Source organism: Mesoplodon mirus, assembly GCF_964341445.2.
Source record: "Mesoplodon mirus genome assembly, chromosome: 8".
Taxonomy (NCBI): Eukaryota; Metazoa; Chordata; class Mammalia; order Artiodactyla; family Ziphiidae; genus Mesoplodon; species Mesoplodon mirus.
This window is the reverse complement of record NC_138984.1, coordinates 84,218,649-84,246,484: the sequence shown is the minus strand read 5'-3', so window position 1 is coordinate 84,246,484 and position 27,836 is coordinate 84,218,649. Positions and strand designations below refer to the sequence as shown.

The following is a 27,836-nucleotide window of genomic DNA, read 5'->3' as shown; positions in this document are numbered from 1 at the left end:
GTCAGCTGTGTGTGGAAATGACTTTCCTGCAGACCCTGAAACAGAATATAATCATAAAAATGTTTTCCTAATTGTATAAATAATTTACATTCTTTGATTACTAATTAGTTGAATCATTTTTTGTTTTCATCAAAAATTTGTATTTTTTTGAAATATCTGTGTGGGTAACTTTTTAAACTGGCTTTCTCTTGCTTGTGGGATTACAGAATGTCACAGTGATGAGTTTCAGTGCCGACCTGGGCTTTGTATCATTGCATCCTGGCGGTGTGATGGGACCAGAGACTGCGCGAATGGCTCAGATGAAATTGGCTGCCGTAAGTGAAGAGCGGTGGGGCTAAGCTCTGTTCTGAGTAGCAGAAGTGCTTCATGGTCATTTCAGCTGTAACAAAGAGAAAGAGTTGTGCCGTTAGTAGTAGACTGGACTGAGCTCCAATCTTTTGAGATAGAGAACTGGTGGCATTAAGAATTCAGTCCCTTTTGATCACGAGGTTCAATTCACATCAGTTTCTATCTTACTCTTATCCCATGACCTTGGTATGGAACCAACTTTCTGAGCTGTTTTCTGAAGCCTATAAACTATTATTTCAGATTATTCAGTCTGCAAATTTTGTGCACTAACAAGAACAAAAAAATAATGTTGTCTGTACTGCTGTGATTTGTAATTCAAGGAAGAGTCTGTTTTTATAAAAAGGATGTAGTAGAACTTGTGTGCATTACTATCAAGAGGTCACAGAAGGGGCTAGTGTGGTTTATGTTTTTTAAATAATAGTTAAAAACATGATAAAATTATAACCCCCCAATTTAACTCTTTAATTTAGAAGAATTATAAAATCACTTTCATATATTTCTTCATTTAGTTCTCTCAGCAATATTCTGAGGTAGGTTTCAGATGAGGAAACTGAGGCATAGAGAAGCTAAATTATTTATTAAAGGCTTCCCAGTTGGTGCACTAATCCCAAGCCTTATGTCCATTGCTCTCCCACCTTGCCATAGGTGATCCATCACTCTACTGCAATTTAATTCATTCTGACAGGTGAACAGGCAAGGGTTATCATCCAAAAACCAAGAAAGCAGGTGAAAATTTGTTTCAAATCGTTGGCCATCCTGTGGCACAACAGGACAAACTTTGGTGTATTGTTTGGTTGACGATGCATTTGAAAATGGGAGAAGTGTGGGGATTAGGTCCTATAAGGTGCTTCTCAAACTTTCATGAAGAAATGGATCACCTGGGGAGCTTGTTAAAGTGTAGGTTTTAATTCCACATGTTTGAGGTGGGACCTTATCCCAGGTAATGCTGATGCTGCTAGTCTGGAAACCACACTTTGAGTAAGGGAGTAGTTCTATTTGTAGAGATATGATCAAGTGCTATCTATTTGCCTCCTCTGGGCTTACTGGGTTCATTTTAGGTTAAACACTAGGAGCAGAAAGTCAGGAACAGTGTGTTCTGAGATAAAGGAATAATTGAACAGTCATACCAACAATTTATCAATGTTCCATAACGGTGATGATAAAAACATACCAATGACAATCACTCGCAACTTATTTACATGGTACTTTCACATATGTTACTCTACTTATTTTTTTTAACATCTTTATTGGAGTATAATTGCTTCACAATGGTGTGTTAGTTTCTGCTGTACAACAAAGTGAATCAGCTATACATATACATATATCACCATATCCCCTCCCTCTTGCGTCTCCCTCCCACCCTCCCTATCCCACCCCTCTAGATGGTCACAAAACACTGAACTGATCACCCTGTGCTATGCTGCTGCTTCCCACTAGCTATCTATTTTACATTTGGTAGTGTATTTATGTACATGCCACTCTCTCACTTCGTCCCAGCTTACCCTTCCCCCTCCCTGTGTCCTCAAGTCCATTCTCTACATCTACATCTTTATTCCTGTCCTGCCCCTAGATTCATCAGATCCATTTTTTTTTTTAGATTCCATATATATGTGTTAGCATACGGTCTTTGATTTCCTCTTTCTGACTTCACTCTGTATGACAGACTCTAGGTCCATCCACCTCACTACAAATAACTCAATTTCGTTTCATTTTATGGCTGAGTAATATTCCATTCTACTTATTTTCTATAGCACACCGTGAGAAAAATATAGTCCCCATTTTATGATGCATACGTTGAGATTCAGGGAACCTGCTGAAGACTGTAAAGCAAGTAAATTGTGGAAATAATAAATTATTTGACTTGGGGTCTTATTTTCCAAATCTCATGGATTTTACAATTTATCATGATGCTTTACTATTAGTTATTACAAAACACTTCAAATAATTTAATAAACTCATGGTTGATTTTATTGAAATTAAAAATTTAATATTTTTTTGGTTATAACTTTGTATGAATATGTGTTTGGGCTGTTTGTTTTATTCTCTGTATTTTGTATTGCTTTGGATCATCATTTTGTTGTGGTGCCATTGCTGAGATTACTTGACAGTTAACACTGGTTAAAGTCCACAGGCTCTAAGGTTTTTTATATTTGCTATCAAATATATTGAGCAGGAGTTGATATACTTCTTTTGAAACGAGCATTGTTTGTTGGTATAATAGGGTGGATGTTAGACATAATGAATTTTTTTCCGGTTTATTTTAGCTCACTCTACTTGCCGTTCCAACCAGTTCCTGTGTCAGAGTGAGGAGCTATGCATCCCTGCCCACTGGGTGTGTGACGAGGAAGAAGACTGTATTGATGGCTCAGATGAACGGCAGCATTGCCGTAAGTGCTTGTAGAGGAATCTTGTTTTGGCCCTTTGGACACCTTAAATTCCAACCTGTTACAAATACAAAACACAATGGAATGAATCTTTATAAATGCAGAGTTGGGCCTCGAAGGACAAGGGAACCTGTGCCAGCCATCTCACTCAGGGATTGGATGATACTGAAAGTGTGAATGTGCTGAAGAATTATCAATATAGCCAGTGATTTGGACATGGGATAGATTCCCAGTATTTAACTCAGGTTATGTTATGCTTAAGAAAGAAACAACACACTTATTGGTATCTGTATGTGGAGGTCTTCATTTGTCTGGTTGGCAGTTGGATGAGTCCACGTGCTCCTGGAGCACACTGTGCAGGCAGAACCTTCCACCCCTTCTGCCCCACTATTAAACTCTCTTCTTTCTGACTGAGTGGAAGTGGAGGTCTGTTGGAGGCACTTCAGTGACGGCTGCTAGAGCCATCGTAGGATGAGCTGGAACCAGAAAGCAAATAGTAGCAAGGAAGAGGACATTGGCGACTGCTGATTACTGGACATTGAAGGGGTTCAGGGCAGTAACCTGGAAGAAACCCTTCCATTCTGATTTCTTTGGGATGGAACTGGAAAAGAGTGTTTTATTGGGCTTAAACAATTTTGGACAAGAGCGTAGTCTTGGGTGAATGTAAGATGGCAACATGTGAGAAAGATGTCTGTCATCTGTAGCATTCCTTTCTCTTAAGGATATTTGTATAATTTAAAATTATTCTTGTATCAATGGGGATGTTTTTGGCTGCAAAGAGTGAAAAACACAACTCAAAAAAGTTAAGCAAAAAGGGAATTTATTATCTCACCCAAGAAGCCTAAATGTAGCATTTTTCCGGAATTGATTGGAAGATAATGGAAAATCTCAATTCCTTGGATCAGTGACATCATCCAATTTTCTTCCACTATTCTGCCCTGCCATCTTTTTAGCCTATTGGCTTTTCATGATTGCATGAAAGCTGCAGAAGTCCTGAATTTTACATTCCCATAATTCAAATTTCAATATCTAGAAGAGAAAACATCAACATCTTTTCCCTGTGTTTTTATAAGACAAAAGAAAACAACAACAAAAAAACCCCAAACTAAAACCTTTTAGCGAGTCTAAGTTGGACTGAGATGGAAATTGGAGAGAAGATACAAGGCTGTAATGAACCACCTCAGGCTCTTGACCTCAGCTGTCCTCTGGAAAAGTCCAGCTCTGATCACTGTGTAGCATTCACCTTTCAACTTCCCCACATTCTGTTTCATTAAATGCACATCCCACAAATCATGATAGAATCTATCATCACTGTGTGTTGGTTTTGAGATACCCAAGATCCTGTTGGCATTTTCACATGGACATCGTCCACAAAGATCAAAGAAGAAACAGATATTTTTGATGGCTACGTCATGTGGGAATTTGTTTGTTAGATGACTAGCAGTGGAGATGCTGTGGGCTTCAGTAGGTTCTGGATGTATTTATAAAAAATTAGAATTAAGTCCAGGAATTTTGAGTCCAGCAATGGGAGTATGAACTCTTTTCAGTCGAGCCACTAGAAGCCTTCTTTTGAGGAGGATAATGGAAATTCTCAATACTTATGAGTTTGACTTTGGTGTAAAGGTAAAATGTAGACTGTATAATTAAACAATCTGTTAGGGCTTGTCAGTGCTGGTCATGAGGTCTGCCAGCAACAGAGAGATGGTGATCCTTGGGACAGGGTGGTTCAGGGGAAACCAGCAAACTATGTAGGGCTGTGGAGGGTGGTGGTGGTGACAAATGGCAGTCTTGAGGAGGGCATAGACAGGAGCTAGTCAAGGCCAGATAGGAGCACGGCATATCTGCATCAAGTCCAGTTATGTGCATCCGGATCTGAGGTGGAGTGGCAAAAAGGAAGGGAGGTGGGGGACAGTAGTTCAGAAAGACTGAAAGGAGGAAGGAAAAGTACCAGGCATAGTAGGAGCAGGGAGAAATCCTTGTTTCTAAGAAATCTGTTCTGGGCTCTGATATTTCTGGCTGGCCTCTCAGAGGTCCTAGAGGAAAAAGGTGACCTAGTAGGTACTCAGTGCTAGATTGTGAACCTCTGGAGAGCAGTGACTGTACTTTATTCAGCTTGTATCCCTAAGGCTTGATATTCTGTCTAGCAGATAGTACGTTCTTGATAAGTGGACACTGAATGAATGAATGATGGGTTATTTATCTTTTGGCTAGATATGCCATTTGGTTCCATTTTCCCTTGCTTCCCACACAGAGTAGGAAGAAAGCTGAGCTGTAGATTGTGATGCAGTGTGTGGTGGATGACCCGTTGATAATAACACTACATAGAGGGGATGGGAACTACCAAGGGCAACTGCTTGGGGAGACTGGAAATAACTTTACAGCAATAATTTATGAGCAAGGTTCCATACTATTTTAAATGAGTATGGATTTTATAAGGTAACTCTTGCATTTTAAATTTTACATTTTTTTTATTGGATCATCTTTCCCCCAAATGCTTCTCTTTTATGTGGACAATTAAAAAGTCCCATCATAATTCCTGCCTCAGGGCTTCCCTGGTGGCACAGTGGTTAAGAATCTGCCTGCCGATGCAGGGGACACAGGTTCGAGCCCTGGTCCGGGAAGATCCCACATGCTGCGGAGCAACTAAGCCCGTGTGCCACAACTCGCGAGCCTACGCTCTAGAGCCCACGAACCACAAACACTGAAGCCCTTGCACAACAACTACTGAAGCTCGCGTGCGTAGAGCCCATGCTCCGCAGCAAGAGAAGCCACCACAATGAGAAACCCACACACCACAACGAAGAGTAGCCCCCCTCGCCACAACTAGAGAAAGCCCACGTGCAGCAACGAAGACCCAACGCAGCCAAAAATAAATAAATAAAAATAAATAAATTTTAAAAATTCCTGCCTCAGACTCACAGAATAGAATTCACATGATGCTTGGAATATTGATTCATTTGATTTTGTCTGTTTTATCCAGAGGCAAAGTTGATAAACTACTGGGGCTCTGCTCTCACCTACCCTAATCAACTTAGGATAAAATCAAGCTAGCTTAAATTTATGTTTATAAAATTGACAGGTATTCAATGTAGAAAGCTTATATAGTAGAGAAAACTCTAAAGAAAAAAAAATCACCCACATTCCTAATACTCAGAAATAACCACTGTTTACTCTTTGGCATATTTCCTTCTTGTTTACAAACCTTAAGGTTTACAAACCTTACTGATCCTTGATTAATACCTATACCTGCAAAATTCTTATTTCATCCATCCTTTATACTGTATAGATTTTCAAGCTATATTGTATTCTCAACACATGTTGATAATATAATTGTCTACACTCACAACCTTGAATATTGATATGATTCTGGGCATTTTGATAGTATCCTGATAATAACACTTTTGCTTTCACATTGTAAGATGTCTACATAGAGTAGCTGGGTTAATGTTACTGTCATATTTGTTAGTTGGTCTGTGTTTTTCAGTAATTACAAAGTAATATTTTTTTCCTTTCACAGCTGGGAGAACATGCTCAAGCCATCAGTTTACGTGCGACAACGGTGAATGTATCCCAGCAGAATTCAGATGTGACCATTCCACAGACTGCTTGGACGGAACTGACGAGAAAAACTGCCGTGAGTCCCTTACAGTCTTTGCACTGTATTTGGTTTCACCTTTGTCCCTTTGGCATTTTAATCAATTCGTTGATGGACAGAAATGCCTACAATATGCCTCTTGTTATTGAAATCTCTTGGCAGATTCTTTTGTGGATTAGAGGTGATGTTCTGATAGGAGTCTATTTTTAGCAAGACATTCTGAGTCTGTCCTGCCTTAGCACATCAAGTTTCTGTATGTCTTGAAGTAAGAAACTTTTAACTTTAACATAGAATCACAAAAAGTCAATGAGTACAAAATCCAGTTTGGTCAATTTTAACTTTTAGTACGTTACCATGATAAGCTTCGAGGTCAAATGTCTCAGTTTTTCTGCTCTTATGGACTCAGCGTTTTCCAGATTACCTTTGGAAACGTGTTACATTTTGAAAATGGCTATCTGTGTAATGGAAGAATACTATATCAATTTGTAACTGATCACCACAAGATAAAAGCATACAAATCACAGTATTCTATGTATAATGTTTAAATATGACCATAAGCAAAATAAGAAAGTGCGATCACTTCTTACAAATGAGTAAAGAGTAACCTGCCTCTCTTGAGGTTTATATAGAATTGTTAGAATACAAGAATATACTAATTATTCTGCTGTGTCCGTCCTCTGGTTCATCTAACTCTGTCTTTAGTCTCAGACATTCCCATTTTCTCTCAAAAGCGCTTATAGGTCTATCATTTATGAATTTACCCAGAGCTTCTTTGAGTTTTTATATATCTTTCCCTGGCATTCTTTCTGGCATACTGCATTTCAGACTTCAAGGAGTTATTTTAATATTCTAGTATTCTAATAATCGGTGGATAGATTTTGTGTACCTTAGAAACCTTGATCATAAACTTCTTGGTTATTATGTTTCCAACTAAAGATTTAGGTTTTAGTCTATTCTCATGGGACAACTCTTTTATTGTTTGATCATTTTGATAGGATTTTAGTTCTCTGGACCGTTTCTAAATTCCTTCCTTTGGTATATTGTATGCTTAATGAAAGAGCCATCTTCTGTATATTTTGCTACACTTCCCAATATGGCGCCATGCCTAGGGTGGGAGCTAACATAAACTGGTTATGAGCAAATTGTTCCTATTTACTGTAGTGTTCAGATTGTGCTCTTAACACTCGTATGTGTGTCCAGATTCATGCTGCAACCTCACTGTCATCACACAGTACATTAAAACAAAACAAAAAACTTCTCCAATGCTTTCTTCCCTTGTATGTTATTTTCCTTTGAGAGGAGTCTGTGCTATTTGTCTTTATGTTTCCATTTCCTAGCAGAATTTCTGGTAGAGTTCTGTTGTAGTTTCCAACTTACATGTTTTCTTTTGAAAGAGATTGTGTTGCCTCTAGGTTGGGTCTTCTTTAACTTTGGAAAAGTTATGGAGAATTTAGTCTTGGTACTGGCAGTTTTAGAGATGATAGTGTGTGTCTGGAGGTCACAAATAGCAAGTCCAGAGTCAAGGACTCCCCTTTGAGCACTTTGTAAAGCAAACAATAAATTCTTTATTGTGGCAAGTGAAGAAAATATTTTTGATTAATAATAGAGACAAATCATACATTATATTTTGCAGTATTATGTAAACTTCAAAGTGTTATGTAAATTCCAGTGGTTATTGTTATTAGACCCCTCACTGAGGACATTAGGGCCAGTATTATAATACTGTCTTATGAATAAGGTAACTGAACCAGCAAAGGATGGAGTGGCTTGTTCAAGGTTAAATGGTGTGTGGCAGAGCTAGAGCTCAGCTCGTCCTCTGGTCCAAGTCTGGTGACTGCTCTTCATGAAGGACTTTATTTACAGAAGGAGGAAGTCCTACCTTGTGCAAGAACAGGACCAGAGGCCTGTGCCACCAGCCAACAGTCTGTGTCTTTATCCCTTATTTACAAGTGGATAAAAATGAGTGCTTTATTGCAAATGCAATGGTACTGCAGGAAATGCTATTTTAGGGAAAATAAAAGGCAGCCAAAACAGACTGTTTGGATTTATTCCATGTGAACACCCTGCAGCCAAGTCTCAGGTCACCAATACAGCTGCCTCATGACTTTGCCGACGGACCTTCTGGAAAAAAGCTGGCAGGGTACAAGCATTCAAGCGGCTCTTATAGAAAGGAATGAAGGAAAGGAAGTGAGCTTTGTAAAATATCTGGGCAGGAATCCTTAATCAAGATTTTGTTCATTTTTTTTAAGTACATACAAGTAATTGTTGAACCAGAGTTAAACCTCATTGTTTCTGGAATCATACAAGTCATGAATCCTTCAGGGTTCATGGCCCTAAAGTGAATCTCACACATGTAAGGGGGTTTTACAATGAGGTATTTTTTCCTATTTCTCTCTACCTCATTTATTTATTGTTATGTGTTCTGTAAGGAAGAGTGTAAAAAAAATAACAAATCAGAGGAAATTAAAAAAGAATCCTCATACTTCCTTGTTAGTGCTTTGATCTCCTGGCCACAGCCAGATTTGTACAAGAAGGAAATGAATGACCTGGATCAAAGTTTTTAAAAAGTGCCAGTACTGGGGGTAGGATTTGCCTCATTTTATTTTCCGTCTTTGTTTGGAGCTCTTGTGGGAAATGGGAAAGGGGAGTGTCACTCCCAGGGCATCAATCACTATCGTATTCAAATTTTTTTTTTTTTATTGGAGTATAGTTGCTTTACAATGGTGTGTTAGTTTCTGCTGTACAGCAAAGTGAATCAGCCATACGTATACATATATCCCCTCCCTCCTGGATTTCCTTCCCACCTAGGTCACCACAGAGCACCGAGTAGAATTCCTTGTGCTATACAGTAGGTTCTTACTAGTTATCTGTTTTATACATAGTAGTGTATGTATATCAATTGCAATCTCCTAATTCATCGCACCTTCCCTCTCCCCGCTTGGTGTCCATACGTTTGTTCTCTACATCTGTGTCTCTATTTCTACTTTGCAAATAGTTTCATCTGTACCATTTTTCTAGATTGCACATATATGCATTAATCAGTACTACACAGTAGGTGTGAGGACCATCTCCACTTTACAGAGATCAAGAGGTAAGGGTAGATGAACCAGGATATTAACCTAGGTCTAAACCCTATGCCCATGCTCTTGCAATACTTTACTTTTGTATAAGAAGTTTACAGAGCATTTTTGCCTATAGGTTACTTAGCTATTTTATTATTAAAATGATTGTTTAAAGCTTTTTATTATGGAAGGTTTTAAACATAATCAAAAGCAGAGTGATTACATCAACTCATAGCTAATTTTGTCTTACCTGTATCTCTTCTCTCCATTATTTTGAAGCAGTTCTCAGATATCATATAAGTTTGTCTTTAAATAATTCAGTATCTATATTGCTAAAATATAAGGACTGAAACATTACAGTATCATGATCACACCTAAAAGTTAATAACTGTTCTTTAAAGTAATCAGATATCCATCCAGTTTTAAAAATTCTCCAATTGGCTTATTATTTTTTTACAGTGTCATTTAAATAAAAATCCAAAGAAAATCTATATGTTGGAGTTAGCAAGTGACTTGTTCTGGAGTCTCCCATAGTCTGGGTTTTGCTCACTGCACCCACCCTCCGATGTCCTTTAACATGTTCTTCTGTCCCCTGTATTTCCTAGAAATTGGTAGCTAGATCTAGAGTAAGGTTTTTCCATCTTGGAAATAATGACATTTGGGTCCAAATCATTCTTTATTGTGGGGAGCTGTCTTGTGCACTGTAGAATAGCTATCAGCATACTTGGCCTCTATCCACTAGAAGCCAGGAGCACCTCCCAATTGTGATGGCCAAAAATGTCTCTAGACAGTGTCAAATGTCCTCTGGGAGCAGAATTCCCCTCCCCTGCTCCAGTTGAAAATAGCACTAGTCTAGAGGCTTGAACACATGCAAGGGTGTGTGTGTGTGTGTGTGTGTGTGTGTGTGTAAGGGCAACAACACTTTGTATATAAAGGTATGTATTTCCATCAGGAGGCACCTAATGTCTAACTGCCCCTTTGTGATATTAGCAGCCATTGATAATCATGCTAAGCTCCATTTAGTTGTAGAGGTACTTAGCTATTTTAAATGTCACTTCAGATATATAGCAACTGTTTAATTAGTTATTTTAAATTAGAATGTTCCCACATAATGGAGGATTAAGTGAGGCTTGGCCAGAAAACCTTTTTGTAAGACATGACACTTTGTTCTATTGTTTTTGCAGTCATGATGAATAGGAAAATTACTTTTGGACAAACTTAGAATCAGTTTATGACTATGGCTTTAATTTGTCTATTTCTCAGAAATAAGATTGTCTATAGGAATGGGTCTTCTAGGTACTAGAAACCACTTAAATATAGTGGTGGATGTTGGAAAACTGCCAAGAAGGACTTATTTCTTTTCCCCAAATATTTGAAAGGATCAGGAAGCTTGACTCTGTTGTTCGTAGTCCCGCCTGTCAGATCAGACCCCTAGGATATAGTTCTTACCGTTTCAAGCTTCTAAGATCAAGGTCTTGAGCTCCAAGACAGAGCACCTTGTGTCCATTCCAAGCACTCCTTTTACATAACAATGATTGGTGTGTAAGGGTCCACTCAGGGAAGCAGGGAGAAGGGAGGGAAAAGAATGGGTGAGATGGCAAGAAAGGCAAGGGTATTAAGGTCCCAATAAAAAGATTACCCTTGAAATAAATAGTTTCATATCATATTTGGTCTTTTTGTCTGCTGTGTTCCTATATGCATAAGGCATAAGATATTTTTGGTTATTCTACTGTTTGAGAACTTTCTGAAAATATATATATGTGTGTGTGTGTGTGTACAGCTATGAAACAGGTAAAAGTTCGTTTTTCCTAAGTTATTTTGCTCTTCAGTCTGGCCATCTGTAAAATGGCACCTGCTATTAAACAGCTTGTCAATTATTATTATTTTTTAAGGAACGGAGAGTTGAAACTGCCATCCATTTTGCTTTTAATGGGATTAGCATCAAGGAAAACCCACTCAGAGTCTAAGATAAACATCAGAACAATGCAGCAATTATGGGTCATTCAATGAATATGTTGCACTGACTTTCGGTTGCTCAAAAATAGTATAATTTTTTCTTAGTTAAGTAAACAGATTATTTCATCTTTATCAAGTACCATATTAGCACGCTTGGTGTGAATAAAACTATTGCTAATTATCATTGGTTTGCCGCACTTCTCTTTTGTTACTTAGGAATGCCAAAGAAAGGGTCAAATCCTTGTTACAATGAAGGCTTTCTTGCTGGTAATCAGCAGTATTTGGTCTGCCTGCCACGGGGGCGGCTTCATCTCTGAAGTTTTATTTCTACTGACTTTCTGTTCTTTAGAATTCTGTATATCTAACTTTATATTTCTAACTGTTGAAACTCCAACTGGGGGCATAACTGGGAGGGACTGAAGAGGAGGGATAAGTCATTCTTTGGACAGTGATGCCTGGTGACGGACATGTTCATCAAACTCAGCCCCACTGCGCCTTGCTCTTACTATTCTCTACTCGAGGTGAGAAGGAAGAAGCAGGCTGACCCCATCTTACATATCACATCACAGACGGACCTTTTTTTTTTTTTTAGCAGTTTGAGATAGGATTCAGAGCCCTGAAACCTTGAGGAAAGAGAAAAATCTCTTATTTAGTCTTCATCTTACAAGCACATTATAAATATCTCCCATCTTTTAAAAGACCCTAAGAGCCCTCTCAGCTGTTACCCTACTTCTCTGCTCCCGTTCACAGCAAAGTTACATAGAATTGTCTTTAATCACTATCTATCTCCATTTCCTCTCCTTCTTTCTTTCTTGAACTCATTGAAAACAGTCCATCTCCAAATCCCCCAAAACATTCTTGTCAGTGTCACCAGTGACCTCCATGTTGATAACCCTAATAGTTCTTGTTCAAATGTCACCTTATCAGAGAGCTACTCCTCACTGTTACTCTTTCTCATTTATTTTAATGTCTGTCCTTCCACCCTCCTAAATAGAACGTAAGTTCCATGAGAGCAGGGATTTTATGAAGTTCATCACTTTCTCTCTAGTACTCAGCAGTCCCATTACTATCTGTTGAATGAAATCGTTTTAAAAAGCTGCGTTACTTCACTTACAATTTCATTTATAATCTCTTTATCCAGTTCTTAGCACGGTGTCTAGGAAGATGGATTTCAATAAATATATGTTGCGTTATTCCCTGGAGCATTTGAGGCACAGTGTTCATCCTGTGGCTCAGTGACTCCAGTGCTAGGGCTCATGTGAGATTTTTATTATTTTTCAAAAAATTAGAACTATGTCAGCCTTTACCTCCTTTGCAGATTTTGGTGATAGTTCTGTGTATGAGAAGAAAGAGGTACAGCAGATCCAAAGTCTTCAGAGCAGGCCTCTTGGGTGCTTTTTAAACTTAGGTCTGAGATCACGTCACCATGGATAGAGACCAGATAGGGATTTAGGACTTGAGACCCAGTAGTTCAAAGCGAAGGCGGTAAGGGAAACTATATAAGTTAATGTCTTTCCCTTTTTAGCTTCAGGCTCCTGAAAGCTGCTCAGACTAAACTTGAGGTTAGTCCAATTCTAGTAGCCCTTGGGAAGACCATATTTACTTTCTCTTTCCAAGGTACTGAATTGTTATTCACATTTTATAAATATTATGTATATGCTTTTTGTTGAAAGACTCTTCAAATTATTTTTGGAAAGAGGCAGGAAATGCTTCTCTGTTGTCCTCTTGCATATTACTGCACTGCCTAGATGCTAGTCCGTGATGACAGTCACTTCAGGGACTTGAATTTGACTAACACAGGAGGTGGGGGCTCAGAGAGGAATAGGTTGGTCTCCTGCTTTGTGGTCTGTTTTTTTGGTATGGACTCTCTTGTTTGTCCTGGCACTCGTGGAAAGCTCTGTTTCCTAGCATAGGGTTTCCTGGAATTCTTAGATTATACCAGATTGAAGTCCTTAGTAGAATATGCCATAATTTGATGAAATTTAGATTTGCCCTCACTTCTCCAGACTTCCCAAAGTGGAACGAGAAACTGAATGGAAGAAAGAAAAACTTTCCCTTGCGTTGCTTCTTCTCTTTCTTTTCATGCTATCTTTTTAAGATTATTTCCTTTCATTCAATTTCATTCTTCCTCCTGTAATTTTCTCTTCCTATTACTCTGAAGCCTGTAAGTGGTAACAGTACCTATTATAGTGGTTAGGAACAAGCGTAGTGGGGCCAGGTTGCCTGAATTTGAGTTCAGATTCTCCAGCTTACCAGTCGTATGAACTTTTTTTTTTTTTCTTTGCGGTACGCGGGCCTCTCACTGTTTCACTGTTGTGGCCTCTCCCGTTGCGGAGCACAGGCTCCGGACACGCAGGCTCAGCGGCCATGGCTCACGGGCCCAGCCGCTCCGCGGCATGTGGGATCCTCCCGGACTGGGGCACGAACCTGTGTCCCCTGCATTGGCAGGCGGACTCTCAACCACTGCGCCACCAGGGAAGCCCTGTATGACCTTTTTCAAATTGTTTAACCTCTCTGTACCTCAGAGAGGCATGTATATAAGATCTCTAAAATGGGAACAATAGCGTAACTACCTCATTGGGTTGTTATGAGAACAAAATGAGTTCATACACGTTGAGTACTTGAACAGGCTTCTGGCACATAGTTTTCAATACATGTTATTGATGATTATTATTGTTTTTGCTTATTTAACTTCTTGGATAGTACTTGCAGCTATGTGCTGGTGGCCAAACTAGTAAACTTTTTCTGGCAAATCATTACTCTGACTGGATTATCCTGCCTTGGAACCAGACTAACATAAAGTAACTTATAAAGGATGACTTCAAGACCTTGAAAAGTCCCAGGTGTCTGGGCAGGACTTATATCAGTAACTTCTTGTTTTCCTTTTAATCTTGGCTTAAGTGTCATAATATACCTTTAAGAGGCCCTCTCTTTCATTAGAATCAATTTGTCTTCTTTTTGGCTATTTTGTCAAATTCTGAGAACAGAATGTATTTACAGCCTTCCTGTCAAGATAATAAAGAGTAGTGCCTACTATGTGTGTCTTACCCTACTGTGAATGATTTCCATTCTGGGAGGCCTACGAGTTTCTCAAACCACATCTTCCTCCTTGATTATGTAAACAGAACTATAGCATGGAAATTTCTTGCTTCAAGCCAAATCATTAGCAGAGAAAACATTTAAAAAGTCTTCAAGCACCAATCTGACATGTATATTTGGAGACAGCTCCCAATTTTGAGGAGCAAACATGGACATGTATCGTTTGGAAGTTAAAGAAAGGAAGGGAGAGGGAAGAGGTGGTGTGAATGAGGACGTTCTTTTTTTTTTTTTTTTAACATCTTTATTGGAGTATAATTGCTTTACAATGGTGTGTTAGTTTCTGCTTTATAACAAAGTGAATCAGCTATACATATACATATGTTCCCATATCTCTTCCCTCTTGCGTCTGCCTCCCTCCCACCCTCCCTATCCCACCCCTCTAGGTGGTCACAAAGCACTGAGCTGGTCTCCCTGTGCTATGCGGCTGCTTCCCACTAGCTATCTATTTTACGTTTGGTAGTGTATATATGTCCATGCCACTCTCTCACTTTGTCACAGCTTACCCTTCCCCCTCCCAATATCCTCAAGTCCATTCTCTAGTAGGTCTGTGTCTTTATTCCCATCTTGCCCCTAGGTTCTTCATGACCATTTATTCTTTTTTTTTAGATTCCATACATATGTGTTAGCATACAGTGTTTGTTGTTCTCTTTCTGACTTACATCACTCGTATGACAGACTCTAGTTCCATCCACCTCACTACAAATAACCCAATTTCGTTTCTTTTTATGGCTGAGTAATATTCCATTGTATATATGTGCCATATCTTCTTTATCCATTCATCTATCGATGGACACTTAGGTTGCTTCCATGTCCTGGCTATTGTAAATAGAGCTGCAAAACAGTATGGAGGTTCCTTAAAAAACTAAAAATAGAACTACCATACGACCCAGCCATCCCACTACTGGGCATATACCCTGAGAAAACCATAATTCAAAAGGAGTCATGTACCACAATGTTCAATGAGGACGTTCTTGCATTTTCGTATCAGACAAACTTTAGAGGTCTGGGCCTTAGTTAATAGGTGCTTGTCCATCTTTCCATTAAAACAAAACTTAGCAGGATGGGTTTCTCTGGTGTTCTTGTACAGTGTCTTCTCTCTTACTACACTTCCCCTTTACTTGAAGTCCTGTAGGACATTTCAGCTACTGATGGATTTGCTCCATGGGAAAATTTTACAAGGTTAGCCTCAGACTCTCCAGGCAAATAAACCAAAAAATAAGACTTTAGAGATCCCCTATCACAAAGTATTGTGACTTCCTCTTTTCTGGGGTAGATTGAAACCCCTTAATTAATACTGTTAGCAGTAGAAATCTTTAAAGGAAGTAGAATCTGTTCATTTCTTACTTTGCTTAGTGTACCACTTGGACCTGTTCCCTCTGTGTGGGTATCCAAAGGGGGAAAAACTTTTGGAAACAGTTTTCCAAATCTTTTGTGTATTTTGTGTCTTGGCTCTGTGCAGTCTTTCCTGTGGGCATACCCCTCCACTTAATCATGCACAGAAGAAACCAGAAGGTGTACAGGGGTTGAGGCAAGTCCTTAGCTGATTGACAGAGATTCATTATCGGCGTGGACGGAGACAAGAAAGCTGTTCATTCTTCATTCCAAGTGTCAAACTGCTGACCTCTAACCATTCCAATACCCTCTCTGATGACATCAAGCTGGCCTTGTGGTTTGTTGGGGGAATGAGCCACGTCAGCAAACTTTTAGTCTTGTTAGTGGATACTGGTTTTCAGTTTTATAGGACTGGTTCTCAAAAAGCAGGACAGGGAGAACAAGAGATCTGCCCAGCATATTTGTCTCAGACCCTTCATATCTACAATAATCACCTTAAATGAAAGAGTCACAGTCCAAGCCCAAATAAATTTTCCTCCTGATAGATAACTTCTCTATTGCAAAGAGTTGGGTTTTCTAAGATTTCTTTCCTGCCTGCTGCTCTCTTAAAAGGCTAGATGGCATACTGACCCTAAACGCTATCTGGCACATGGGGGAAAGGAATCGCTTGCTGGACTCAGCTGGCTTCTAGGTATCTCTTGAAGGCAGAATTACTTAACTGAGCTGTGTGACCCTTTGAAGGTGCATTTGCAACGTGCACCATCTCAATGATGAAAAGACATCAATAACCCTAAACACTAGCCGGTTCTTGGGCTATTAAAAAATAAAATAGGGGCTTCCCTGGTGGCGCAGTGGTTGAGAATCTGCCTGCTAATGCAGGGGACACGGTTTCGAGCCCTGGTCTGGGAGGATCCCATATGCCGCGGAGCAACTAGGCCCGTGAGCCACAACTACTGAGCCTGCGTGTCTGGAGATCATAAAAGGCAGACATTCAAACTATTTTTAAAAGCTTTTTAAAGTGATAACTGTAGCAATACCAAGCAATTCTTGAGCACAGTGAGTAATGACCCAGTCCCTGTACTGAGTGATGGGGATTTTAAAATGAGTGAGACAGGATCTTTGATCTCAGAGGGTTTCATGATGTCATGGGGGAAACAGATAATCAACCAACAGGATGAAGCCTACACTTAGGGATCATGAGAGATACATGTTCCAAGTCTGGGGAAGCACAGGGGAGAGACTGACAGTACCTTTTTTCTGCAAGGGACATGCTGATTTTTCCAGTGAGATCTCAAAAACCAGAGTTAAGCATCTGGTTAATAGCAGTGAAGTGACCACATGTGCCTAATGTGGTAGCAATTATTCGGGCTTTTCAAAAAGCTTTACCAGACATTGTCTTTTGAGGTCCCTGTACCCTGTGAAGGAACTTATCCAAATGTGTGGATGGGGAAGTGGTGACACAGAGAGGATGAACAACTTGAGTAAGAGTAAATAGGTACTGAGTGGTACCCCAGGTCCCAGGTTTCCTGGCTTCTAGGCCTGTTTTCTTTCTATGACCCTCCAGCCAAAGAACTGGCCCTTCATTTCCCAAAGCGTATGTGGTGGTACATTACTTTCCTGGGATGTTATTTGTATTATGTAAACGAAGGTTCCATTTTGAAATAAGTTGAATTTCTTCTCATTCTTCAGCTCGAAGCTCGCAAGTCACTTCAGAGGAGACTTCCCTGGGCTCCCATTCCCTCCTACTATGCACTCTCATGGCACTCTGTACTTCCCACATTAAGCATGTAATCCAGTTTGTAATTTGCTGTTTGTGTCATTCTTAGGTTATCCAGAGAATGTATCTTTTGTTTACCAATATATGCTTAGCAGTTAGTGTCTAGAATATAGTAGTCACTCAAGAAGTGATTGCTAAAGCAACATCTTCATTTAAGGTTTGTGTGCTCTTTCCATTCTTTCAGGATACCCAATATGTGAGCAGCAAACTTGTGCCAGTGGAGCCTGCTATAACACCAGTCAGAAGTGTGATGGGGAAATGGATTGCAGAGACGCCTCTGATGAACTCAACTGCAGTAAGTAATATGGTGAAGCTGGTTTATACTGGCCAGTTACGCACATTTCTTCTCAAGTTTGTGTTCAGTGAATTCATGTTGGTAGCTTGAAGTCAGCCACGGTGGAGTATTTACACCATGGAAATTGGCAGCTACTACAGGTAAGGACTTTTATGTTCCTGGAGAACTGGTTATTAAACATTTACCAGAACACTACTGCATAGTAAGACTCTCTCTTTAAACTTGAGACAGAATCTTCCTATGAAATTAAGTGGCTACAGTGGAATTGAAATTCTCTCTTTTCTTTCCCTTCTTAACCTTGTGTCCCAGCTCACCGATGCTTGCGCAGTGAGTTTCAGTGTGGCAGTGGGGAGTGCATTTATAAAACCTACGTCTGCGACCATGACCTTGACTGTGAAGATGGCAGTGATGAACGTTCTTGCAGTACGGTGATTTCCTTACGCTGGGTCATGCTGTTAGGAATGTTTTTGTGTTGTTTTATTTTTTCTCCCTACCAATGTGCTCCTTTTTTCAAATCACAGTCACTATGTCTGATGGCAAAGGGAGCCAGACTGTCATTTAGGGCCCATGGCATGAGCCTCAGCAGTGTTGCTGAACTTGGACTTTAATTTCCAAGGACCTGTGTAGAGTTGAAGGGTTGCTGATGGACAGTTTGCATTCTTTCCTTAGGCTACAAAGATACAGAGTGTATTGTATCACTGGACTCTCAAATTACTCATATCTCAGGAATGGGTCTAATAACCTTCACAGAGTGAAACAAGGGCTTAGAAAGGGAGACAAGGTCCCTAATAGTAATGGCCCTAACTCTCCTCTTTACTTTGAAATTCTTACCACATTAAAATCACGAGTCGGGAAAGTTTCAGTATGGTTTCAGGTGGCTTTTTTTTTTTTTTTTTTTTTTTTTGTGCGGTACGCGGGCCTCTCACTGTTGTGGCCTCTCCCGTTGCGGAGCACAGGCTCTGGACGCGTAAGCTCAGCGGCCATGGCTCACGGGCCCAGCCGCTCCGCGGCATGTGGGATATTCCTGGACCGGGGCACGAACCCGTGTCCCCTGCATCGGCAGGCAGACTCTCAACCACTGCGCCACCAGGGAAGTCCCGCAGGTGGCTTTTGTTACCTCCACATTTTCACTCTGACCCTCCTTTTCTTTCCATGATATTGCCTGCAATGCACACGAATGCTCTCATTGTTGCCACCTCCAGACTCATTTTATTAGAACATGAAATCTCCATGAGAGAGTTTTATAAATTCCAATAAATTGACAGGTATTTTTTTTTTTTTTTGGTGGTCACTTATTTACCAGAATGCAGGATTTTCTCCACACCCATTTTGATTGGTGGGTAACCATGCATTAGAGGTTGTTAAATATTTTCAGTATCACTCTAATTTTCTGTGAGCCATGCCTGATTTCTTTTCTGGCGCCTGTGCTTGTTTCAGGGACTGTATTGAGAAGAATGTGACATCATGGAACGAGTTACTCAGAATCATTAGGTCCTAGATAGCAATGACTGTGCTTGTGGTCAAGTAAGAGAATGTTGGCCATTGGCGTGTCTATAGCATCTTTGTCAGTCTGTGTTCTCTGTTCTGTGACAACCTATAACATAACTGTCTTGTTTTTAATCTTGATGCACCTGAGTTCATGTCCTGGACCCAAAGCTGCTGTTTTCTTCTCCTCCTTCTCCTCTTCTTTCTCCTTCTCTTCCTCCTTTTTTTTTCATTTTTGTCAAGATAGTTAAGGGACTAAATGGGCATAGAAATTTCAGTTTCTAGGAGCTTAGTTTAGGTGGCAAGGTGAGCACTTTGATTTTTCCTGAGTGGTTTGTATCTTTGGAGTGCAGCTGTCATTTTCTTCCAGGTTCTTATCAGACCTGCAAAGGTAACGAATTCACTTGCCCCAACGGCTTCTGCATTAATCAAAATTGGGTTTGTGATGGAGAAGGTGACTGTGTAGATAATGCCGATGAAGATGGATGCGGTAAGGAGGGGAAGAGCTTCTCATTGGAAAGTGTTTTCTTAAAGTGTTTTCCAGAACTTGTTTTTCCTACTTTCCTTGTTAGAAATTATCTGTGTGACATGCAAGTTTCTGGATTGGCTGGGCTTAAGGGGTATTAGTGGATGGGGAGGAAAGAGGTGATTCCACTAGCTTTTCCTAAAAAGACCCAAAACTCAAATATAACATAAATTATAATCCTTTCCTTCCAACACTAAGACCAAATAGGTAGGACAGTCTCTCCCCTGTCTATAGCCCTATCCAAGGTTTTCCCTTTAAGACTCTTATTTTAATTAGATGTATCTATATAAAAATGTAGGCTGGGGAAGGAGGGAAAATGTGATTTGTCTCAAAACCTTATAACCTTGAAAAATGACTTAGAGCTGGAGATTGTTAGCTGTGGGAAAGGTGATATTTGCCCCCTTCACTGCGCTATTATCATCAGCAGTACCTCCAACAGTTCAGAAGTTGCTGACACCCATGAATAAAGCACGTCACCTTTGCGGGTCTAGCCCCAAGTATTGGGTTGGCCAAAAAGTTTGTTCAGCTTTTTCTGTAAGATCTTTATATTAAGAATGATGCCTGTTCTGGGAACATCCATTGGTTTCATGTTTCAGTGATCCAAGTAGTTGTTTTCCTACATTTGGGTGTTTCTTACACTGTTGACATTTCACTAAAGAAACAAAACAAACTGAACAACTCAAAATGACACACACACACACACACACACACAAACATAGGAATCCTGGCATTACCTTGATAGCCCTAGTTCTATTGTTCATGATTTAATTAACTAAATGTTCTCCTATGGGTTATTCATCTAGTTTGTTGATAATTCAGGCCCATTTCTGCTTCCTCTTCTTATAACCTGGCTGGGAGTTGCTTCCCCTAGAAAGAGTGGAACTTAATGCCATTTGCCACTGCTTAGAATCTCAATAAAAGGTCAGTTGTAGAGTTAGAAACTACTAGTTTACTGTGAAATATAGGTCATTTGTAGACTTCTTGTCCACCTGATCTCTATCCTCTCTTAACCATGTATTGAAAAAGAGTTGGCTCTGCCTCTAATGTGGCCTGTAGTAACTCTCTCTTTTTTCCCCACAGAAAGCAGAATTAACCGTACTTATGAATGTTACCCAAATGAATGGGCTTGTCCAAAGTCTGGAAAATGCATCCCAATTACTAAAGTTTGTGATGGGACTTCAGATTGTCCAGAAGGAGAAGATGAAAGCAATATCACTGCAGGACAACACTGTGGTGAGTATGGAAATTCATCTGGGCATCTTTCAGGTAAAGGTGCGTCTGTTTCTCTATAACAGATTGCCAAATACAGAGACTGTCAGTTGGTGTTTGCAGACCGAACAATCCCAAGACTTAGTGGCTTTAACCAGCGAACATTTATTATTTCTCACAGTTCTGTGGGTTGGCTAGCTCACTCACGTCTCAGGATGCTGCAGTAAAAGCATGGCTAGTCCAGGCTTGTTTGCATGGTGGTGGGAAGAGCAAACCCCAGTGAACAAGCTCTTTTAAGTCTCTGCTTATGTTATGTTTGCCAAGTGTTCTATTGGCCAAAACAAGTCACACGAAGCCCAGATTCAATGGACTGAAGAAATAGACTCCATCTCTTGATGAGAGGAGCTTAAAAATATTTGTGACTCTCCTCTCCCCTTTCCCAGGAAGAATGGATTTAATGGTAATTGTGATGGCTCTAAAGTGTTCTGGAGATTTTATTCCCTGGCTTATACCTATGGAAAACGTGTTGTCTGGATATACTGCAAGACGCTTCTGGTTTCAGGGATATGTACTTTGAGTCAGTGTTTCTTTTTTCCCCCTGTGGCTGTAGAATATTCCCCCACCATCACCCATCAACTCTGTGGACAACTGACTTTCCTGTAAGAAAATATAATTCATGACCTTGATTTTATCAATAGCACTCTCTCTAAATTATCTAGTAGTTGCCTAGCAGTGGCCATTAACTATAACCCTAAAGTTTTAGGGATTTTTTTCCTTGGAAAAAAGAGACTTCTATGGCTTCTTTTTGGCATTTCATTTGGGAACCCTTTTAAATAGTCATAGTACAAAAGTTAGAAAACTAAAATTAACAAAAATATAGTCACCTGAAATTCCACCACTTGAAGCTAGCCATGATTAATTAACTTTTTAGTGTTAAAAGTTAGGAGTTTAGTGTTTAGTGTTTAGAGTTTAGTGTTTAGTGTCCAGTGACTTGGGAATTCTTGGGAATTTCCTTCTATGATGTTGACACAAAGATAGACTTATGACCAGATTTTTCCATAAACAGCACTTCTGATGACTTGTGCTTACACTTAGTTACAACTTTTAAAAAAATATGTGCTGAGCTTTTAAAAATTATTATTATTAATTTTTTAAACATCTTTATTGGAGTATAATTGCTTTACAATGGTATGTTAGTTTCTACTTTATAACAAAGTGAATCAGCTATACGTATACCTATATCTCCATATCTCCTCCCGAGCTCTTTATTGCATTATATTGCAGGAAGGCTTGAATGGTGACAGATTTTCTGTGGCCGCTGCATGCTTACTGAGCTTTTACTTTTGAAAGAAGTTCTTACTTCTTGTAAATCAGCCTTGTCCAGAGGTCACCGTTCATTTCACCAAGTGTTTTTCTTTGTTTAGATGTGGATTTGTGTCCGTTCTTAGGCTGTGAGTACCAATGCCACAAGTCACCAGTTGGAGGGATGTGTTACTGTCCCTCAGGTTTTATCGTCAACGAAAATAGCACCCATAACTGTGTCGGTAAGTGACAGGTGGGAGGGTCTTGTCTTTCAACACGGTGCTTGTGGCACTGGTGGGTTCCATGCCCTCTAACATCATGGAGTTTGTACTTGTGGATAGGAATGTCTATTAACAAAGAGCAACACAGTCCTCACCGAAAACATGACAGTATGAAGTTTTAACTCTGAGAAGCTTTTGTGAGGCACCCAAGGCGAAAGAGTGGTTGTGTGATGAGTGAGTTGACTAGCTATGTGTATATCTTTCTACCACCCGATGATGGAGGTAGTCTTTTGGTGTTTTATGTATTTGTGTTTTATGTACTTGGAGGCAGAAATGATATGGCCATACTTGTTAAATACAGTTAGCCCTCCCTATCCGTGAATTCCGCAACTTTGGATTCAAATCAATTGGGGATTAAAAAAAAAAGGCAGAAAGTTCCAAAAAGCAAAACTTGAACTTTCTGTGTGCAGGCAACTATTTATATAGCACTTAAATTGTATTTATAACTATTTACATAGCTTAAATTGTATTTATAACTATTTACATAGCATTTACATTGTATTGATATTAAGCATTTTAAGTAATCTAGGGGTGATTTAAAGTATATAGGAGGATGTGTCTAGGTTATATGTAAACACTACACCATTTTATATAAGGGACTTGACCATCTTTGGATTTTGGTATCCTGGGGGGTCCTGGAACCGACCCCGTAGAATGCCAAGGGTCGACTGTACTGAAATACTTCCATGTAGTTGGTAAATAGCTGCTGCCTTGAATCCATCAAGCACCTTACCCTGCTCCTCTGGCTTCTTCCCAGGATGTCCAAACCTTCCCAGGTTCCAGGAACTAAAGAGTGGTCACACAACAGAGGATCACCAGGTCACTGATCCACTGACCACACTGGCCAGTCAGTGCCCATGCTGTGCTGGTTGTTAATCCCATTGATTTTCGAAGCTAATACTGAAGAAGAACAAACTCTATCATGTTATTTCCATCCAGTGGCTGGCACTGAATTAGACCCCAGTGCACTAAATATTTCTGACATCTTTCCTATCTGAAAGATAAGAATGATTTCTCCTACTGGGAAAATTTTGATTTTGATGTAAGCCAGCTTTGCACCCCACTGTGATTAGGAAGGGGTTCTTATGATGGGAGAATTAGACATGGCCAAGTATCATCAATTTTCAGTTTTTTAGGGTTTGAACAATGAATTTTTAATGCTCTGATTTCTTTTTCCTTCCTTTCTAACTTTTGTTATGTGAATAACAGACATACTAGCAGAAAGTGACCACAGGGGTTTTTACTGGTGTTGGGAAAAGGCATCTGGAAGGCAACTGAAACAATTCATTACTATGAAGTATCCATCTATGGATCTTCAAAAGATAGATGATTCAGAATTTTACCAGGATATCTGTGTTCTTTTGATACTCCTTAGAAATCTGAGATTCTTTAGAGCTTTTTGGATGAAAACAAGCATGGCACATGTACGAAATACTTTTAGAAAAGTATTTCTTCTGAAATGATTTCTAAAATATTAATATAATTTGGCCAAAAATATTGAATTTGGATAAACCTAATGATGTTATTCAGTCTTTAGTCTCAGCTCATGGCTTCCAACTTAATTATGGTTGATCTTAATAATTTCCTCATAGTCAGAGAAAAATTTAATGTCAGAAAGACTCTGGGGGGTTCCCTGGTGGTCCAGTGGTTAGGTCTCTGTTTCACTGCCGAGGGCCTGGGTTCGATCCCTGGTCAGGGAACTAAGATCCCACAAGCCATGTGGCACGGCCAAAAAAGAAAAGAAAAGAAAAAAGAAAAAAAAGAAAGACTCTGGTTTACAAACTCTTGAGAAAGTCTATTCCTCAGTGTTACTGAGAACTATTGTAATGGGGCTCGCTCATTTACCTGTTGTATGCCAAGATTTTTATATCCGGTAAAGCAATCCAGTTGAGGTTGTTCTTGTGGTGTTCAAAGTAGGTAATTTTAGATTTCTAATATCAGGACCATGTCCCAAAGTTTGCCCTGGATCTGATTGCTCCTCTTAAGTAACTCTATTCGACAAGACATGTTAAGATTAAATGCTTTATGCAAATCAGCCTGAGTGATCCTGAAGACTCAGAGAGAACTTTGAACTATTTAAGAAAGCCCCCAAATTTCTAATCGTCTCAAAACGTTTTATAAATAAAACATTTATGATCTGCAGCTAGCATTAAATGATATTATAGGACATTTTTTTGTGTTTTATTATTATCATTATCTCATTATCGTAACACTGCAGATGCATTCAAGTCATTTAAAAAGACTTTTCACACAAATGTCCTCATTTGTTAGGTGGGTTTCTGACTTTGGAAGCCCTGCTTATGCTTCCTGGCATCACTGTGAGGGCTGCATCCCTTTTTTCTCGGAGTGGTGCTCATCTGTAGGTATAAGGCTGCTCGTCTGTTTTTGGCAAATGTCAGGCTTCTCCACCCCCTTTACTGCCACCCAGCTGCCAATCCGATTTCCAGTCTCTTAGTTTTCTAGGCCTCTCTGCTTTCTCTTAGTAGAAAAGGAATTCCAGTAGAGATACCAGAAGCCATGTTCTCAGTATTACACTAGCTTTTCTGTTTTTCCTCTCAGCCCCAAAGAGGAGTTAGGCAAATGCACCCTTTGCCTCTGAGTTTTGAAGCTTGGTTAACAGTGATTTCACATTTCTTTCAAAGAAGACTGTATTTTGCTCTCTTTGTAAAGAGAACTCATTAGTTTCAATACATGACATGACGAAACCAGTTACACTTGTTTCAGCTGAGCTTTTAGGGGAAATGTGTAGGTCTGGTCTTTCGAGCGTTTCAAGTCTTTCACGTTCAGCAAATACTCTCTTTATGGCTGTAATCCTCTGCATGGTTGACTCATCACAGAGGCTTCAGGTGTTGGAAACCTATACAACATTTACCATCTTAGATCTGGCTCCCCAGTGAATGCCTCAGTGGTCATCAAGAATAAAATGGAATAATCCTGACAAGAAATTTTGTGTCCTTCCGTTCATCTGCTCCTGGTAGGCTTGCCCTGGCTGCGGAGCCTCTGAGGCATGCTGCCAGAGCAGTTTACCGGGGTTATTGTTTCTGATTGACAGGACACGCTGTTTGTTGAGGGAATGACATCGTGGTGCAGAGTTAGAGCAGGAAGGTCATTCAGCATGGTGGGATTTCACACAGCCAGGTGGATCAGAGGGTGTCCAAGGGGGTCTATGCTAAAAAACATTTTTTTGAATTACTTTCAAAGCAGTATTTGTTGGTAGGAGGGGACAAAGAATAAAAAGGAAAGTAGATCAAGGTAATGGGCTGGAGTATTGTAGAGCAGCATTTTAGTGTTTTTTACAGTTTCTACTACCTTTTCTAGTCTCTTGAGAATCTCAGGTCTCCTTTCATTTTTCTTGTCTTCCCTTTGGCTGACAATGGATATTAATTAGCCTTCATTCTTCTTCATAATGGAGAATAGAATCTTATTCAGTCATTAAAAGTGACAGTGTTTATACACGCATTTAAACCTGTAAAGTATTTGTAGCCCAGGTGATAGGAAGGGCATTTGCACCCAAGAACTCCTAGTTATGACTTCACCCTCTTTTTGACATGAGAACGGCTCCCAGGGTGACTCCAGACCCTTAGACATAGTCATAGTGTCTTGCATTCAAAATGAGGTCATGACACCCTGGGAGTTTGAGGGCGAATGTCCTGTACTTTTATTCCTGCTGAAGCGAAGCCTCACGTGGTGCTTTCTTAGGGCTGAGGCGAGGACACAGGAGACATAGATCAAATGCGGGCCTTTTATTTTTACCCACATGTCCTTTTATCTTGTCATGTCCAAATTGGATTAATTTTTTCTTCGTCACCGTCCTTGGAATGAAAGATATTCTGGTCAATGTTGTTATACTTGGTCTGAAGGGTAAATGGGAACCATTATCTTGATACCAGGACTTTCTTGGTCTTTCTTGCTGGGGAGTCACAAGATGGTGGGCCATCCAGCAGGTGTGGTAGAACTCAACTCACAACTCTGCAACTGTGATCGGATCCTAGAAATTCTGGAGAATCCTAGACCTGAGGGTCTCAGGAATTATAATTTACTTTAGAATTTCCTGAAGCCCTGGGGGGTGGGAACCTTGTTGGTTTAGGCTGTGGAGGTCATTCTCCAAGGGAAGAGAGCAGGGTGAAGGAGGGTCAAGAGTGGATGTGAACTTGGGGGGTCAAATGAAATATTTGGCACCAGTGGACCAAAGATAGGACAATTTCTGTGCCCCTTAAGCTTTATAATCTTTGAGAAAGACACTTTCTTTCCCCCGCATATTGTATTGTTTATATGTCAATTATATTGAAACTCTTTTTACGCGGTAGAACTAAGGCTATTATGGCATTGAACAGAGCTCTATTATGTAATGGATTTTCAATAAGCACTTATTAAATGAATGAATAATGCTAATGAATAATCAGAAGAGAATATATTTTTCATGTCTTAAAAATGATTTTAATTTTGGTTACGATTTTTGACATCAGAGGAAAGGCAGCTGGGTAAACAGACCTTTCCAGATACTTTATTGCAGGCACAGATTTGTGTCTTACTGAGCCACTGGATATAAGGCAGTTCTTTCTGCAGTGATGGAAATGTCTGTGTCTTCCAGTATGGTAAACACTAATCATATGTAGCATTTGAAAGGTGGCAAGTGTGACTTGGAAATTGAATCATTAAATTTATTTTATTTTAGTTAATCTAAATATAAATTTGAGAAGCTGCAGAGGGCAGTGGCTACCATATTGGAAAGCACAGTTTTAAAGGGATGCATTTACACTAAAAGTCAGATATTTTGTAAACCAACATTAACAAATGAAATGCAAAGGCAATGTGTCCAAGCAGTGTTGTGCATCACCTGCAAAGTTATCCTTTACGTAGATTTTAAAAAACCTTGGGTTTTCCCTAGTATGATGATGCCTATTTTTTTTCCCCTTAGAGGGTACTTACTTAGGCAGGGGCATCACCATATTCCTGTGTAGCTTGTCCAAGATTTTTTTCAGAAGGTGCTCAAGAAATGCTGTTAAACATGATTACAAACGGTTATTTCCTATATGGCAGATTTTGATGATTGTCAGATGTGGGGAGTTTGTGACCAGATATGTGAAGACCGAATCGGCCATCACCAGTGCCACTGTGTAGAGGGGTATATCTTGGAGCACCAGCAGCGTTGTAAAGCTAATTCTTCTTGTGAGTAAATTAAAGA

General features: G+C 39.7%; 1 protein-coding gene across 1 annotated transcript in view; it reads left to right on the top strand.

Annotated features, from left to right (window-relative positions):
- The window catches only part of LRP2 (LDL receptor related protein 2), a gene marked incomplete at its 5' end in the record, with an annotated part of 199,062 nt that overhangs the window by 38,048 nt on the left and 133,178 nt on the right, over window positions 1-27,836 (top strand). Inside the window, 9 exons of the mRNA XM_082630147.1 lie at window positions 207-314; window positions 2,613-2,735; window positions 6,250-6,366; window positions 17,738-17,848; window positions 18,158-18,271; window positions 19,704-19,823; window positions 20,940-21,092; window positions 22,493-22,612; window positions 27,692-27,820. Coding sequence (XP_082486273.1) covers window positions 207-314; window positions 2,613-2,735; window positions 6,250-6,366; window positions 17,738-17,848; window positions 18,158-18,271; window positions 19,704-19,823; window positions 20,940-21,092; window positions 22,493-22,612; window positions 27,692-27,820 — 1,095 coding nt within the window. The remainder of the gene's footprint in view (window positions 1-206; window positions 315-2,612; window positions 2,736-6,249; window positions 6,367-17,737; window positions 17,849-18,157; window positions 18,272-19,703; window positions 19,824-20,939; window positions 21,093-22,492; window positions 22,613-27,691; window positions 27,821-27,836) is intronic.